Source organism: Synchiropus splendidus, chromosome 9 (genome assembly GCF_027744825.2).
Source record: "Synchiropus splendidus isolate RoL2022-P1 chromosome 9, RoL_Sspl_1.0, whole genome shotgun sequence".
NCBI classification, from domain to species: Eukaryota; Metazoa; Chordata; class Actinopteri; order Syngnathiformes; family Callionymidae; genus Synchiropus; species Synchiropus splendidus.
In genome coordinates, this window is record NC_071342.1 from 10,185,457 (window position 1) to 10,204,098 (window position 18,642).

At 41.8% G+C, this 18,642-nt stretch overlaps 1 protein-coding gene across 1 annotated transcript in view; it reads left to right on the forward strand.

Annotated features, from left to right (window-relative positions):
* Positions 1-18,642, forward strand: part of lrpprc (leucine-rich pentatricopeptide repeat containing) — a 48,325-nt gene that overhangs the window by 9,542 nt on the left and 20,141 nt on the right. Inside the window, exons 12-24 of the mRNA XM_053875990.1 lie at positions 1,217-1,335; positions 1,395-1,485; positions 2,281-2,350; positions 6,061-6,088; positions 6,605-6,662; positions 7,548-7,654; positions 7,849-7,926; positions 8,040-8,105; positions 8,221-8,334; positions 8,414-8,544; positions 8,785-8,870; positions 12,267-12,474; positions 18,423-18,547. Of these exons, the coding sequence (XP_053731965.1) occupies positions 1,217-1,335; positions 1,395-1,485; positions 2,281-2,350; positions 6,061-6,088; positions 6,605-6,662; positions 7,548-7,654; positions 7,849-7,926; positions 8,040-8,105; positions 8,221-8,334; positions 8,414-8,544; positions 8,785-8,870; positions 12,267-12,474; positions 18,423-18,547 (1,281 nt within the window). The remainder of the gene's footprint in view (positions 1-1,216; positions 1,336-1,394; positions 1,486-2,280; positions 2,351-6,060; positions 6,089-6,604; positions 6,663-7,547; positions 7,655-7,848; positions 7,927-8,039; positions 8,106-8,220; positions 8,335-8,413; positions 8,545-8,784; positions 8,871-12,266; positions 12,475-18,422; positions 18,548-18,642) is intronic.

Below are 18,642 nucleotides of genomic sequence, written 5' to 3' on the forward strand. Positions count from 1 at the left end.
ATAATAGATTATTTAGAAGCTGAACGGGTTCCTGTTCTCTTCTTTCATAAAAAAAGATGATCTGAAAGTGAACGGGGGTTAGAATGGACGGGACGACTGTGGTATAGATGAAGGCTCCATTGAGAAGTAGGAGGATTGTTGTTTGCTTTTTCTTGAAAGTAGGGTGGTGAGCGAGCGAAGAGGTGAATGACTGATGTGAACCGAGAGGAGAGTTGCACAGATGGATGGATGGAGTGGTTTAGGTAGTCATACCTGGGCCAGTGTAGCCCAGCCACAGGTTTTAATGGTGTATAAAAGCCTGGGGCTCATCTTTAATTCAGCAGCAGAGAGAGAGCGCCAGGTGAACACATGTCCCAGGAGACTACAGCAACACTGAGCTGTGTATATATCTGCATGTGTGTTTATGAAACCTGAGTGGAGCGTGGATACACACGGAGAATTGAGGTGTGTCAACTACAGGAAGCACTTTTGGCTAGTTTGCTGAAGTGGGTGCTGGAAGCCGAAGGCCGCCGCGTGTTCATATTTAGCATGGATACATTGATAGTTCACAAAACTGCATGGCAACAGAAACCCGGATTGATACCACATGCTCGGTCGCGTTTAGGCTGGTGTCCTTGAGGGGTCTGCTCCGAGACTTATGCAAAGTACTGACAAACACACTCTCGGGCAGAGAATGCAAGTGGCTGTTCCATATGCATGTGGCTGCCCCCTTCCCTCAGGCTGGACCCCAGGCTCTGCTGGAGAGCAGGGTGATGGGGCAAGAGTCCACTCCTGGGCAAGTAAGTGTTTATGTACACTCATGTACCACTCTGAGGTGGAGCAGGGCAGACATTAGCATTATCGTTGATTCGGTGCGAGTCCACAGGAAGAGATGTGCTTGCCTCTGAACTTCAGACATGCAATCGTTTTCTTCCTTATATTTTTCATTAAACCCCATGTATTAAAACATTAAAAAAAAAAAAGAGACATTTCATTCCTTGTTGAAAGCTTGTCCTTGTGAACGTGGGTCCCATGTGCTGGAGCCTCTACAAGGACGTGGTGGAGGGGGTAAAGAGGAGCAATAGAAGTTGGCATTTTTCATTTTAACAAAGTGAATTGATGAATTCTAAACTAATTATTTCAATTAACGCTGTTCAAAAGTCCTCCTTTTATCGGCTGACATATGTGTGGTTGAATATTTTCTTCAGGATGATAATGGATTTCTGATACATTTCAGGAGTGGTTGAGGTGATAAAGGCGATGCAGGAGCTTGGAGTGACCCCTGATCAAGATGCCATCTCTAAATACATCCTCCCTGTTTTTCCCAACATAAACGCAGCTCGCCAGGCTCTTCAGGTATTGTGGTCTGTGAGTGCGTTTTGTGTTATGTTGCCTCTAAAAGTTTCTGTCTTTAGGACGCCAACATCCCAATGGATTCCAGTGACATGTTATTTTTAGAAGTTCGACTGCTGGCTTCATCTGATCTCACCAAACTCCACACCTTCCGTAAGTCAGCACTGCTTTGAGTAAACACACTTTTCCACACATTCCTCTGCCACATCTCAACTGTCTGTCATGATAGAAATTGCTGCTCTGCCTGCAGGCTAATTGGCCCAACTTTAACACACACTCATGCATTTGTCCATTTACTCCTCGGTGCTCATCAGGCCTTTTAAGAGATTAGTGTGTGTGAATATGTAAAGAGCAGGAACGAGGGGGCTCCTCAATGGGGCTGAGAAACAGAGATGGAGATGAAGACTGCTAAATAATGAATGCAATCTGCCTCTTTTCTGTCTCTCTTCTTGTTTTACTTTCAAAGACTGACTGCATGGCTCTGAGTTTATTTTTCATATATTCAATTTCGACATGTCTAAGAATCAAGTAATCATCAGACAGTAAGCAAAAATGGAAATCAAATAGGGGAATCTGGAAAGTTGGTTGAATTTATATTTTGAACTGTAAACAAGGTTCACAGCAAAAGAGGAGAGGTGTGGGTGGTGTTATGCTGTTTGACTTCACCTCAAGAAGATATCACTGAAAACTTTAAAAAACTGTGCACAGTTAAGCAGAAAACCTAAAAAACAGTTTACTTCATTTCTTTTGTGTATACCTGTCACCAATGGTGTTATGTTTGTCTTCCATCTTAAGAGTCGTGTATATCTGTAAAATTGGTAAAAAGCAGAGCTAGGCTATGGATGGTACTGAAATGTTTTTTTCTTTTATTTGCTTGTCACATACCCAAAAATGAGTCCCAAAAATTGTAGCAGTTTCTGTTCATCAATTGTGTGCTCTTTTCTCCAGTGTCTGATCCCTCAATCCCTGCGATGGACCTCAAGGTTTTCCGAAGCAGCCTCCTCTCAGGCTTCAGACAGTGAGTCAATTAATCTTGTGTTTTTTTTAATCCGTTCCATCTGTTCACAGTCATTTGGAATTCCATATTTCTGCATATTAAGCCTCATGAGTACCGACAAGTGTTTAAGGGAAGTCTAACATGATGGAGGCCACAGCAGCATATGCGATGAATATGACATGTGCAGCCTATCACACCATTTCCAGCGTGCGTGGGCAGCTGCGGGGAATATAGACTCTCAACACTCACACACATACAGCTGCCTCATGCATATGGAGGCCTTCATGCCCCAGCCTTGCCCCAAAGCACCGTGGGAGATATGTAAATGAGCAGATGCCCACCAATGCCCCCGTATGCCCCAAACCCCTGAATGGGTCTAAGACTTCCTTTAACACGCACAGATGCAGAGCTGGCCCTAGGACCAGGGTGTGACCACTGGGCCTTTGTTGAACGAATGTTTATGAATATTTACACTTCATCACAGCAGACACTCAGGAAAACAGCCCCCCTATACGAGCCAGACTGGAGCTGAGTCGCAGTTAGAAGGGCTGGAGGGACCAGAGGTAGTCAACCATCAGAAAAGTTCAAGCTAGATCACTGGTGGAAAAAAATATATGAAGCAGTTCAAGATGTATTCACATATAAGATTTAAAATCAAGCTGTTTGATTCATGTATTTATTATTATTTAACAGTAAATATAATTTTCACCTGCAGAATCACTGGTTTTCTGTTTTGCTTTATATGCAAAAAAACAGACACTTACAACATGATTGAACGGTTTACTGAAATACCATCAATGTCAGTTATTTCGTTATTTTCGCTTCACTTTTTAGTCATTCATCAATATTAACTGACTCTGTCTAGTTTGCAATCGGCCTTGACAAACGCTCCTAACTAGTGCCTTGAGAATTGTAGTTGAACACAGATGGTTGAAGTATTGTTTCGCTCACTCCACTTCATTTATTTGCACACACATGCATGCAGTGTTAAAAGAAAAAATTAGAATTATTAAACTATATAATCTGCCCATTTAGTCCATGGTCATATATTAAGCTTATAAAATGCACGCTCCTGCACTCAGGACTGCCACTTTCTGATGAGTCATTTATTCATTCATGAGCTCCACAGGACATTAAGCTGCTGAAGTGTCTTTGTTTTAATGGTAAATGTACAGAAAGAAGTTGTTTTTTTTTCCCCACTTACACTCCAAAACTTTTGACTGGTCTGGAGAAACACGTTTGAGGCATATCATTTGGCTTTCACGGACATTTAAAAAATATGATGGAAAGATGGAGAAAACAACATTGTACACAAAACAATAGGTACAAATGACAAAGAATAAAATTGGTAAGTGTATTGGTGGTTAGGGGGAGTAAGCCAGCTTGAATGGATGGGTTTTGAGGTGAAAGATTGTTGAAAGTTAAAGATATTGGGTATATCATAGTTTGGGAGCTGAAAGCCATGGTCGCCATAGAAAGTACAGTAGATGGTGAGTGAGAGGCCACGAATCTGAGTGAAAGAGCAGGGCTGGCGATGTGGATGACATCAGAAGCTTGAGAGGGACTTGGTTGTGGATGAGTTTTAAATATACAGGAGCAGTTGAAATTTCTTGTAGCACTAGGGCATGCCATTGAGGATGGGGTCTTGTGATGAGGTAGGCACTAGAGAAATTGTTTGTGAAAGGATTTCTGTGGGAGACCGAAGAGAAGGCGAACTCGCAGTGATCAGCCGCAGACAGAGAGGATGGTCATTTTTCTGAGGTGGAATTGAGTGGACCTAGTGATGCTGTTGATGTTCTATCTTCAGTCCCATCATGACATGTACCATATGTCCACCTGCGTCAGACGTTCTCCTCTGTGTCCAGGAATCACCAGGAATGTTGGCAGGTCTTCATCACTCTCATACTCTAGTGTACACTCATTAAAGACACACTTCCTGCTAACACACATGTGACAAGCCCAATTTAGACCCTGTCAGGGAAACGAACAGCCCGAAATTGTGTGTGCGCCGCTGCGTGTCATTGTGATGCTGGAGCTGCCCCTGTCAAAGACAAGGTCAAGGGATAATTTAATCATTAAAGACCTCTTCTCTCTCCTCCACTCATCTTCCCTTCCTCCTCCTTTACTGACTCGCTGACAGAGCCAGAAATGTCACACGTTGTCATCATTCACCGTGTGTTCATCGGTGTGTGTTTTCTGTGTGAGACCATCAGTCTTTTGTGGTTTCCCCCGGCTTTTGTATTGTTGTCTTGTCTCTTGTGTACTGTGGGATTGGAAATGTCAAACGCTTGTGTGGCTTGTCTTATTGTATTGTGTTATGCAGTCAACTCAGTTGCTATGGCTACTTGACAAACTCTGAGATGACATGCATTAATGACTTAACATAAACATCATATGATAATAAATAATGAATGAACAAATGCTGCGGAAAATAATGTTCCAAAAAGATGAGCTTTTAGCCATATAATTTGAGACCTTCAGTACCTCTAAATTTGTATCTATCGAATGTACGCTGTAGTTGGGATTATGTACTTGATATTGAACCCCTAATTATGTGGACGGAATGAAGATTACATTTCCTGTTCTGCATCTGGATCAGCCCTCTGGACAGACCTGGAATCCCACGCGTCTTTTCTACATTATATTGAGGAACAGGATCTTTAGCCAACGTCTTCGGTGGCTGGCAATATTATTGCCAACCATATATGAAACCCATTTGCCGATCTTCTAGTGGTGTTTTCTTACTGCTGACACCAACAATTTCCAGTACAGTTTATTGAGAGCAGAGCTCTGTTCGGGGCATGACATTACTGTCCTGCAGGGAACTACAGCCACATTTCAGTATTATACAAAAATTGAATGCATCATTACAAGCTGGAAGGTTTGGGGCACATTTTTAGGCATTATAGAAACTGCAGAAAATGTTTATGATTATGTATAAAAACGTTAAGGAAATATTGTAGCCGGTGGCCTCAATGCTTAGATAAAGAGTGTGATTTGTAATCGCATTATGCCGTTTGATTTGAGTTGTTTGCCTCTTTATACGGTTATGGTATATTGCCATAACTAGATGGACTTATGGTAGTTCTGTAGAGTCATGTAGTCCAAGAAATATACATGGAATCATGAAAGCATTATGATTGCATTATGCAAGTACAATACTTATAATGATAAGCCTTGTTCTTGTCAGTCATGACTCTAAACCCTCTTAATGCCATAGTCTTAAATGGTCTGTATGAAAGATGGCCTAATAATGCATTATTGATGAGACCTTAGGTAAGGTCCTGAAGTAAAATGTGAACCAACTACTAACCGTGATGCTGTTTACTGCTGTGACCGCAACTGCAGTCATTTCAATGTCATCATAGTGAAAGCATCGTGTCACAGAAAAAATGTTTTTTTTTAAAATAATTTTAAATGTATATTTGGGACTGTGTGGTTTAATGTGCAAGATCTTACAAATCAAAATTAATTCTTATCTCGACAACGACCAAAGCCTTCACCTGGATGAATCATTTAATCCCTGAAATGAGGCCGAAGCAGGAGAGGGCACTTGAGCTGCTTTTTGGACTTTACTATATGTCAATCTTTTTTATGTTTTGTGACCCCAAAGCAAGACTTACTCCCACTTATGAGCCAATTGCACATTAACTCTGACATGTTAGTTCAGTTTGACCTGCTGAGGGCTTGTCGAGTCAGAGCTCATCCTTGTCTTCTACTGCCCCCCACAGGTCATCGGATGTGGAGGTCATGGTGAAGGTAGGAGAATTTCCTAGTGGAGGCATTTATTTCATGTTTTGTTATGTCTGGAAAGTAAATATTTGTTATGTGTTAATGACTTAATCTTTTCCGTATCACTTTTATGTATTTTTATTGTTTATCTTATTCTTGGTGAATAATTTCAAATGATATACGTACATGTAGTGAATATTTATTTTTTATGGCATGATGTTTCGATCTGTTCAACTGTATAATTGTCTGCATAATATAAATGGAATATAAATTCTAAAATATTAGTATATACAGTTCAATAAATGGATCAGAGATGGTAGTATGTTTTTGTCTGCCTCAAAAATCAGAACATACTAGAAGAAAAGATCGATTTTTGCAATGTCAATATTTTAATGTGGTCAAATTTTGTTTTAAAGTTGTTTATGACATTCTCATTAAATTAGCAGTGGTTGATGTTTCTAATTTTCAATAACATGTCCTGTTATTTCATCAACATTCTTTGTGATTTTGTATAGTTTTTCTGAGGTCTTCTTTCTGTTTCAGGTGACACAGCTCCTCTTTAACGATAAGCGCTTCACCAAAGAAACGGCCACAACAGTCGGTGAGTGAGAAATTGCTCTTTTAAATGAGGGTATCTTTTAAATGCGCATTATTTAATCGATGGCGTTTTAACTCAAATGGTAATCTCCTGATTCATGTAGCTGATTGTCTTGTCTCATGCAACCACCACTTGGCAACCTAGATTCATTTCTTTATGTGTAGATTTCATAATTGCAGGTTGACAAAATGTCTGCGCTCTGTTACGTTTGTGCCTGCGCTGTCACATAGAGAAAATGCCCCTGCTATTCATATGACATTAAATGCCCAGCACGCTGGTATAGGTGTGTGACAGTGTGTAGTTGTGTGTCAGTCTCAGTAGCAGCAGACTGCTGACTGGCCCACTTCTCGTCATGAAGCCCATGTATGTTTGTGTGCAGGTGGCATTTCAGTGAAAAACCTGCTCTCTCTCCATCGGCACAAATTCAGCCTGGCTGCTGACACAGCGCTGAGTAGTTAAAGTGTACAAGTGTGTTGTTGTCGGACCACTGTGTAAAGCGTAATATGTCCAGTAAGACGGTGTGTGTTTGTGAAAGCGCTAATGTCAACCCGTGTCACCATGTGTCACGGAGAGATCCCAGCTCCGAAACTGGTGTGCGAGCTGGTGGGAGTGATGGAGACGGTTATCCGTGTCACATCTTGTTAGACGACAGCTGTGAGCTTGTGCGCGTGCGTGCATGCGCCCGTGGAAGCAGGGGGGAGGCTGTCTCTGCCAGCCGTCGCACATTCACTCACTCTCTGGCCTGAATGCCGCCTTTGTCAGCAGAACTGGAAACACACACACTGCAGAGGTTCAAAATTGTATAATGCACAGAAGGATGCATAAAGTGACACGGTTGCAAATAACTGTGCTTCCAAGACTACCGCTCACTCTGTGTGTTTCATATAGAAACGGTATCCTTCTTCATATACAACCTGATTGAGAGCATGTCAGAAGAAGAAATGCGGAGTCAGCAGGAGAAACTACGCAGATACTTCAGTCTTTTACAGTCTCAGGTAAATGCACAAAACATGCAGTCAAACAACACAAAAAACACACTCAGCTAATGTCCAGATTACTTTCACTGTTACTTTGACCACTCAATTATTTTCAGAACCTCAATGGTTTATTCTATGCAGACTTACAGATGCAAATGCATGTCAGTATTACATCGCTCTCTTCTTCTTTTTTCTTTTTTTTCTTTTTACAGAACATTATTATCTCTGGAAACGTTTACAAAGGCATCAGAAACATTTTGAATTCCTACCAGGTTCCAGAGCTCATCACAGTAAGTGATCATCTTGGAAGTTAAAACTTGCAAAACTATGAGTAGATTGTCAATGACCTATTAGAGCAACACACGATTATCCAACTAAGGTCTTTTTTTTAAAATTATTTTAGGCTGTGAGAGCATTGGTGGACCCGAATGAGCTTGCATCCAACAGCACTGATCCTCCTCAGGCAACTGTGAGTAAAGGAAATGTGAAGAAGAGCTCTTCTTTGAGCTATCAGCTTTTATTTGCATTTGTCTTCCAAGAGTAGACATTCAAAAAAATTAAACTAAGGCCCTTGTCACCACCAGGGAATTGAGAGTAAAGTTCTGGCTCTGGAAAATAAACTGGCGGAACTTAAGGCAGAGGACAAACCAATCGCCACTACGGTCAAGCAGCTTATCCAGGCTCTCTGCAGTGCTGAAGTGAGGTTACACTTAACTCAGCTCAAATTGTTTGATCGTTTGCCTAATTTGGCCCTTTTTTTGTTTGTTTTTAAATCAGAATCTTCAACGTGCCCTCGAGCTGAAGCAGGAGTATGAGGAGGAGATGACCGCCGGAAGTTACGCCGTCCTCATCAACCACTGCTGTCGACAGGACAATGTGGAGGAGATGCTCCACCTAAAGAGAGAAATGTAAGAAGGAGACGCGCAACAAATCAATCTGCTGGTCCACGTGGCGGCAGTGCCATTAAAGTTTAACTTGAGCAGTATTAGGGTAGACGTTAATGCAGATGCCCCGACTAAAAACAGGAAACCACCAGTTCACTCGTCACCTGGTTGTAGAATCGGGCTGATGTCCGAGGCACAATTGAGGCTGTGCTAAGTGGAATACATTAATCTCAAATGTTATTCGTCCTTTCTGCCTGTCTGCAGGAGTCGGAAGGATTCGTCAGCCACGCTGGATGCCGCTAAATACATTGCGGTGGTGAGAGTGCTGGCCAATAATGGAAAGGTGGAGGGTAAGTTCTTTCAATGGTGCTCTTTAAAATTCAACTGACTTATGAGTTGTCATCAGTTATCTGGTTTGATTCATGTGGTGTGTTGACCCGTAGAAACACTTGGTCTTACTACTATTAATTAGTGAAATTTGATGAGGGAAAATGTCATAAAATGAAAAAGAAAGAGCTACACTTTAAGTGGAAGGCCATGCCATTACTTCTTGTCCCTGGTAATAAATTGATAAATGATGAACTAAAATAAACTTGGAGGACTTAACATAAGCTCATAAAGTCATGTCATTGATATTTTAGGAGCAAAAGTTCAATTAAATGTATTTGTTTTTTGGCAACAATCATGCTATGTAATGTGGACCTGTATGATGTGCACAGTGTATTTCTTTGCATGATTATTTGCTAACAATTTACACGAGTCAACTCTGTTATGAACTTGCTAACAGCAGTAGTAGTTCTACTTTATTCACTGAAGCTTGACTTGTGTGTGTGTGTGTGTGCGCGTTCGTCACAGTTCTTTCTGAAACCTTGATAGCCAGACATTTTCTACGGTGGGTTTCCTTCAGCACATTGAAGACACAATTACCATCAGTTTTGATGCTGTGCATTCTTCACTGGGTGACAGTCGGAATGTTTCCCATGTCTGTCCCCTTCCTTCCATCACGCCCCTCAGCCTGCGTCTCAGGAATTGATCTTCATCTCTTTGCCTGACCCCTCTCTCGTTTTCCCACTCCGTCTCCAAACATGTCATTCTCTCATTCGCTCACCCCCTCCTCCACTCATCAGTGAGAAATGGAAGAGGTAGGAGCGTGTGTATTTGTCCCGAATTATTGAAATCTGACTGGATGCTAATGGCAGATCATGTTGGCTGAAGTGCTTGAGCAGTACACAAACACACACACACACACACACACATACTCTCACACACATTTACATGTGAATTCAAGCAAAAGGCATTTGTTGGGTACAGCAGTTGGTGTGTCCATATCTGTACAGGCAGCGCTAACGCATTTGCCATTAGCCTGAATGCGCATATGGGAGAGGGGGGTGGCGCTTGTCACCCACATTAGCACACATGGCTAACCCCGATGTTAGCCTGTCCCCACCCAGACGCTGATCTGCCAGGTTCTGCAAACACCAGGGCCAGCTGAAGTTCATGTCTCCTGACGTCTATATTCCAGGCCTTTGTGCTGGCTTATTGTTTTGTTCCTTGGTTCACAAGCTGCTAACTTTAGTTCACATTATCCTCATCCACTTCTTTCCATCGTAGTTCTGTTTTTTCTCAACCTTGTCAGGAAACTGGAGATGCTGCTAATTTTCTTTGCTGTTAATGACACTTGCAATTGCAGTATGCTCTCAATGTGCAAATGTGATGGTGGGATTGAACTCATGACAGCCACGTAGTTCTGTATCTTCAATGTTCCCACCTGATGAAGAATATCATCCAGTTTAGGCAACACATTCTCACTTATCAGGTGTGAAATATCAACCCTCAGAAGTCCGTCATCTGTGTTGCATGTTGATGCATCAGGCTTTTGATTCCCATTTCACTGGGTTTCTTGTCACCATTTAACTTCACGTCACCTAAAGGAAGTGGTTGGCATTTGAGTTAAGCTATGAGAGGCACTCTTTAAGCTTTGTTTCTTCAAATTGAATTTCTTGTCGCTGGTGTAGCACCTCATAAGATTGCTTGTCTAAGTCATGGTGCAGACCCAGTCAAGAATGCCACCAATAAGCTTATCCCTATTTGCCTATTTACCATCATGAGTTCAGCATAGGGGAATCATTGACATGATTGAACTTCTTTCCTCATTCCTTCTCTTTTTCTGTCTTTTGATAAATCAAGTTAATCTGGCTATTTGACAGTCGATGCACTTTGAATAGTGAAACTGTTTGCTTTAACTTGCCCTTTCCGTCCTTCTTTCATTGGGCCAACTGCCCATTGTGGTAAGAACGACATGTCCCGGCCTCTGATGGCCTTCGACGTGTCTTCGCTGCTGTGTTTATTTTCTTCCAGAGGAGCATCCCTTGCAAGTCATGGAGCATTAGATGAACCATTGGACTGTGTGATGCTTGTTTATCTGGCCTGTCTGCTTCAGCGTCTCTACTGGTGTGTCCTGATGCAAGTGTGTGCGTGTCAGTGAAGTCTGGCTTACTTTGCCGGCCATGATGCTTGGCTGAGCTGATGGATATGCATACTGGCTAAACGAATGGATAAACGGAGAGATGGACAAGGAAGTATAAGTGCAGGCATGTTAGCTGGTGAAGCTCCATTTGCGCAGATCATCTACAAGCCATTGGTCTCACTGATTAGCAGGGCTGTCCAACAAATGATGGGGAGAAGTAGGGATGAGGTAGCGAGAGAGATGTGGAGCAATCTGAGAGCAGCAGCTCACAACATCTAATGCAACCCTTCCTTTGCTGCAACCAATCCTTAAATATCAAATGCATGTTGTGTTCAGTTAGAAACGTAAACTGCTTTAAACTAATATGGAGCCTTACAATAGCTGTGCTTGCTGCTTACATACTGGACAGAGAAACAACAAAACACTGCACTTAATTTGCGTAAATAATCTAAACTGAAGTATGCAGTCCTCACATCCACAACATCACAGCCAGTTTGGTGTTGCTGCTTCCCTTTTTCAGTTGAAAGATCACCCTCATTATCCAAATGTATTCAGTCTGTCTTCTCCCCCTACTCATCACAAAGTATAGATTAGTATCTTTGGTGGAGAGTGGATGTATCGCTATCAACCCGTAAGCAGCTGTCCAAATAGATGGTAAACACATCTTAATTACCTTACCCTAATACATGCATGCTCCTTGCTCTCCATTTAGCCCCGACTCTTGGCCAGATGGGCATGTGGCCTGGTAAAAAGCCCTCCATTAGGGCTTGTTCTAGACCGATCGAATCCACCACTCAGCCCACTTGCCGAGGTCTCGCTGGGGCCGCGACGGGCCCCTGTTGTTGCATACCTATAATTTAGCCCCCCGAGTGCTTTCCACATGGCCACAGCAAAAAGCCAGCCTTCATTGTAGGGGTCCAGTAATTGTAGTCTCGTTTAGAAATCCGCAAGTAGCAATTAGCACAGAGTTGGCATTATACAGGGCTGGATTTGCATCCCTGCTGGGTGCAAAATGCTGTTTTAATATGGGTTTGTTTTCCTCGCATAGAATTAGCTAAAGGGGACTTTTATTATATTCACACTCCCCGCTTTTATCAGCCAAGCTCTTTCCACCTCTCACTTTCTCTGTTTCATCTTCTCTCTTACTCCTTTTTTAACTTTAATTTGTTCTCTTTCCTAAATTATCTTCTTTATCTAATCTCTTTTTCCCCCCAGCAGCAGCTGTCTTAGTATGTGGACCGGTGTGAAGATAGCTCTTAACACTTCTGTTTCTTTGCAGAAGCCGTCGACGTCCTGAAGGAAATGAAGGAGAAGGATGTGTTGTTGAGTGACAGCAACATCACAATGCTCTTCTACACACTCAACTCTTTAACATCCTCTGATGGTGCTCAAACCATCCGGCTGCTCCAGGACACCATCTTTGCCCTTGGACTGGCGAAGCCCTCTTCAAATCTCTGCTCACCTCTGATTTCTACATACTTGAACAGGTAAGATTCCACAGGAGATGGCAACAGTATATTGTTATTCTTATTTTGTTTTTAGGCAAAATAAGAATAACAAACATCACTGGGTCCTAGACAAACATCACTGTCTTTTGTCAAATGTTCAGCAAAGTTTGATGCCATCGATTGAAAAAATTACCTATACATTTTATTTATTTAACTTTTTTTTTTTTATATCATCCAACCTAAGTGAGGTTTTTATACAGCACCATACTACAAGGTAGAATTATGTCTAATATCGAGTCTTATTTTCCCTTTTAAGAGAGCAGTTGTTTGTCTTTTTGTTCTGCTGCACATTGGCTGTAGTCTAGAGAATTTTTCTCTGAAGTAGCCATATTCCACATTTCCTGCTTACATGACTCATGGATGAGTCTAATATGATGAAGTACGTGTGTTACATGATGAGGTTGACTGGTTTAAATTTACAGCAGCTGTAGTTTTGATTTAAATCTGAACTGTCGGATGCAACAGCACCAATGTGACTTCACTCTCCTTTCCAGACACTTCTGGGAGGATCTTAGACTTTGCACTTTGGGGTTCAAATCCCTTGTGTTGGAGTCGTAAACACAATAAATTATTCTATTGCTCGATAGCGTGGCAAGCACATGATCATAGCTATTGATATCCGCAATCGAAAGATGTACTTTAGTGTTTACATCCAGCTCCTGCCTGCATTTTGTGTGAATCTAGGGATGTTCGTGCTGGTTTGTGAGTAAAACAGATGTTGCCTACAGAACATGTTAGAAGTGACAAATCTAAAAAAGAACAGTAATGGCACATTCTGAATAAAATCAGTTCAGCTTCTTCACATACTCTGAATGGAAAGATTCTACTTTACATTACAGGTACGGAAGCCCTGCTTGTGCCAGATCGTTTTCAGATTAAAGGATTCTGAAATTGCCATTGTTGTATGATGTGCCTTTTTCCATTCATTATGGTGCACTCATGGCTCTTTTCAAATCACCATGGGGCTCTGTTGTGCTTCCCCGCATTGCTTTGTTACGAGACATCGGTGTAATAGTTTCATTTATTCAAGTGTGTCGATGAGCTGCCCATCCCTCCCTCTGATCATAGCCCAGGTTACATTCTGGGTCAGTGATCAGACATGGAGAGAATGGGGAAATTGCTCATTTGCGCGTTTTTTTTTTTTTTTTTTGTTTTGTCTTCCTGTGTGTGTGTCTTGTTGCAGCCAGCATCTGCAGGTTGTCCCATAACCAGACCACCCTAGCCTCATAGTCCAAGGTGTGTTTGTGTCTGAGGTGGCTGTGGATTATCCTATTTATCATGCAAAAATTCATTTTTTTGTTACCCAACACTGGCTCTGGGATCATGATTATTGGCCCACCCCTCAATTCTGTCCCGTATGTGTCTCTCACTGTGTTGTGTTTGCCTGCCCGGCTTTTAAGTAGATCAACTCATCAGCATGTTAATTATGCACAGAGCACTAATTGCTGGAGTAACCACAGCCAAGCTGAGCTTTGGGGGATGCCTGCGCACACACGGCTTTGTTCGTGTAACTGGTGTGCTCACCACTGCCTCCCTGCTGTAATTTGGTTCGCTACAAGTCTGTTCTGTTCTGGCTTGAATGAACGTCGCTTGCTAAAATATAAAAATTGATCACAAAACACAAGCCACTTGTTTCTCCTCCAAGTGACATATTAGGGTGACTGCTTTATTTGTTCTTGTTTTTCAGCAGCTATTTTTATATTTATGCAAATGACTTATAATTTCAATTTACAATCCTGAAATTCCTATACGCTGCTTTTACCACTCACTCCCTGCGTCCAGTTAAACCAAACCTTTTGGAATGTACTTCCCTTTCTTAATTCATCTTTTGTCCTCAGTTGGAAAAACTGGCTGCTTTGACCGGGGATGGAGTACGGTGATTAAAAAAAGACAAAGCAGCCGCATCATTAATGCCGTCTTACAGCCACAAATGACTTAATGAACACTTCTACGGCAGATTAGCTCTTGACAGCCCATCATACGCAGCACCCATTAAGACTTGATGTCCGTCATCTCAGCATTGTGCGGTAACCTACTTGTACATCTGGCAGCTCACTCTCACATTGTTGCGTCCTGATGGAAGAGATTAGTAACAGGAAATGTTAATGAGAACAACCACACTGGCAATTCAGGAGGATCTGAGATAAATCTGCTCTGATTGTATTGAAGTGGTTAAAAAATAATAATCCTGCTCCTTAATCCATACCTTTAGAAAGATGAGTCAGATTAGTGCAGTGCATTTGAATTAGTTAGCAGTTTTAAGAAGATACATGTGAGACAAGGTGAGGTGACAATGATATTTTAGATTTTAAATAAAAAATGGAAGTGGAACGCTGGACGGAAAGAGCGAGGGATTTGTTATTAGGAATAGATTTTACTATTTTGCTCCATTTGCTTCATTTTCTCTGGTGTAGTTGAAGACTAGAAAATAGCCAGTGTATTCCTATGTGAACCTAGGAACACTGAAGGTCGGATGGTTGTAGACTTTGCAAAAAGGATGGAAATGGCTTGGTCAATACTTTATTCCAGAAGAGAGAGGAGCATAGGGTGACTTACAGTAGTGGAGATAGGAGCACACAGGTGGATGACATCTTGTGTAGACATTTGTCATTGGAAAGACCATGGTGGCGAGGAAGGTTAAGAGGACAAAGGAGGAGGAGAAGACAAGAAGAAGTGGTGGAAGCTGAAAGAGGAAGAGTCTTGTGTTGCATTCAAGGAGGGATTGAAGCCGGCTTTGGGTGGCCAAGGACTTCCAGATGATTTTGCAAAATTTTTAATTGAAATTATAAAAACTTTGTATTACAATTGTAATGGCTCAAAATGGTTTGGGTTTGTGATGGTCACATAGCCATTTCTTACTGCAGATTGTGTTCAGAGAACGATAAGGCAGCAACTAATTTAATCGTCGATTGTAGTCTATGTTGACTCGTCGTTCCAACCCTAATTTACTGTTTTACAGGTGCTTATTTAAAAACGTAAGAAGCAACAAAAGCTAAGAAAATGATTTTGATCATATTTGTTTGTTTGCGAAGCTGAAGTTTTATTATTTTTTGACAGCCTGATGCCTTGGAATGCTTTAAAACAGACACCTCACTCAAACATCTGCTGTAATATTGCTCGCTGAGCTCAAAATGTATTTAAAAAGGGCTGTGGCTGTTATGTTAAAAATACTCTGGCATACCTCTGTGAAAGATTATCGTTCCCGTTTGTCTGAGTGTGCAGCCTGGTGGGTATTGGCAGAACATGACTGAGTGTCATTCTTGGTCACATGTAACAGCAGGTTACTGGTGTCATGATCACAGTCTCATTTGCGTTTTCAGACACAGACACTTGTTCCCCCCTCTGTCTGAGGACTGTGGCTTGATGACAGTCCTGCCCATCTTCCCACAGCAGTGAGGAGGACATGGGGAAAAAGAAGCGAGGGATGAGACAAATTGAGCTACCTTGTCTAATCCTTCACGTTTTCACCAGCAAGGCGCTCGTTATTTTTTCAGGGCTTAATTGGCTGGAAAGTGGCTGACATGCAAGTTAGGGACATTAACAGGGCTGGGTGCCCCAGTAAATGGCAACGCAAAGTGACAGTTAAATTGTACCTCGGGGAAATTATCCATCTTTTGACATCTTAAGCTCAGCTTTTTTGGGTGGATCGACTGGCCAGCCATTGAGGAAAAGGAAGTTAAGGAAACAGGGGTGTGATTGTGATTCCAGGGCCTTTTTTCTTGCAAGAAGTGATGAGGTTTTTTTGGGTATATGGTCGGGCAGGAAGGTTGAGCAAGCCGAAGCATACAACAGATGTTTTGGAAGACGTTTTGAACACCACGACTTTGCTTACATCTGTGGACATCCGAGTGTAGACGTCGCCTTGTACGGCTTTTCTAAAGATCACTGAAAAAATGTCACCAAGGTTTCGAACGAAAGTTCGTTATTCTAAAAATCATCCTCTTGGAATTGCTGACCCAAGGGATGTAACTCAGAACTAACTAACAATTCTATTCTATGGATAAAGATGTGAACCATTTTAATCTGGTACTTGTCGAAAGTTAATTAATTAATGACAAATGTAAAAGGCAGTTGTAGGAGCTTTTTAAATGTGACATATAGGCAGACTGTGATGGGAAATATTTAATTCTTTACAATAACAAACCTTCACATCTTTTACTTTTCAGTGATTCTGCCATATGATGAGCGTGAGCTGGGTTGTAAATGTGAAACAACTGTCCCAACAAACAATTAAACCTAAATAAAATTACTTTATTCCAGCTCAGCTTTTAAATCCAAACCGACACCACTGTCACTTCTCTCCTGCTCTATGAACGCATCGCTGCAGCTGTGTGTGTTCACCAAATTTCTACCATCACCATGCCATTATTTTGAGTGTTGAAGAGCTCTCATTTTCTGCTTTTGTAAACCATTTGAATATAGTTGGTAGCACTGATCGTTCAGAGGGAGTCATTGCACTGAGAACCCGAGTAATTCATGCTTTTTATTCGGCTTTGTGGTCTTGCCGTTGAAGTGATGGTGGCATGCAGTGGTATGAGTGCATAGCTTGGGTTCTCTATATATATATGAACGATTTGTACATTAAATGTACATTAAATTCTTCTATTTCTTTTTTTATACCAATAAAAGAACAAAAAACAGAACTACCAATACATGATCCTGCAGCTTCTGCTTGTTGTTGGACAGTATTCACTCCAAGATTTTAAAATGATCACTATTTTTCTTGATTACAGAGATGTTAAAACTCTGATTGCTCTATTTGCCAACAGAACGGCTCAGAAAATTATACCATTTCTATAATTACAAATAGCTTTTCACTTTTTTCGTCCTGGCTCTCTTCAACGGTTTGGCATGTATCCTCCTTTTCCACTCTTTCTTTCGTGTTGAAAATCTCTTCACTGACATTCATTCAGACTGTTTAACAGCCTCTTGACTGGCACTGCTGAATAATGTTGTCCCTCTTCATTTCAATTAGGGGACCCTGTTCTCCTCCAACTGAAATCACTCACTTCCTCTTCCCACTGTCACTCTTGAGCGTTGACGAAGCCCAACACAAGGTCAAGCATGTCCTGTAGTCTGGCCAGGATTGTTGGTATTTTTCAACACACGACATCTTCTTCCTGTAGACTGGTGGAAAAAACCCTCCATCTTTTTCCTTGTATTTCTTGCTGACTTGCCCTGCCCCTCCTTCCCTCATGGATGCCCTATCTGCTCTGACCTCTATGTGATTGACATGGTAATTACCCAATCTGCAGATTCATGGCAGCCCTGTCACAATGGAGCGGATTGAAGTGGTGTCTCCCCCATTCTCCCTTACCTTCTTGCCTCCTTTCTTTATCCCTCCTCATAATAGTGAAACCACCTTGACTGAGAAATGAAGGCGAAATTTGTCTAACTATAATAAAAAAATGGTGGTGGGAAGATATCTGTGGTCTTATCGCCATATTACCACGAGAACCCTCGGCTCAGGGCTGAGGTCAGCAAAGGTTAACAGAACCTGTCAGAGGATGCTGGCAAAGAGATGAAATGTCAAAGAATAGAAATTAAAGAACGAGGAAATGGGAGGTCAGAAGTGTATAGGACAAAAGATTAGAAAATGTGCTTGAAGTTGGACTGCGTTTCTGATGATGAATGGAGAGGGCAAGGGCCAAAAGAGTTCTTTATAGCCCCACCAAAATCACAAAAGGTTCTCAGAGATATTCCCCTGTAAGTTTGTCAGATTGTATGAGAGTGACACAGTGGGGCCAAAAGACCTCTTTTCCCATAGTTGCGCTGCCATATATCTGGATTGTTGCCGGGGGTCACATGGGTCGCTGGTTGATAAGATGTAATTTCTCCACAGGAGGAGTCTTGAACTCCACTCAACAAGCAGGTGTGACATTTAATTGCCCTCCTTCCTTTCGCTCTCTTTTTCTCTGCATGTGCAGTGGTGACCACGCTGGGGCTTTAGATGCCATGATGGAGTGTCAGAAGCGGTACGGACTAATGCCACGCATCCATGACATCCTGGTCGGACTGGTGGAGAAGGGAGACACCGACCTGCTCCAGAAAGGTTTCACTCATGACACATTTATTCTATTGCATTCTGCTTGTCAGTGCATGTTTTTCAGAAACAGTCTGTAATGATAAACTCACTCATAATGATAT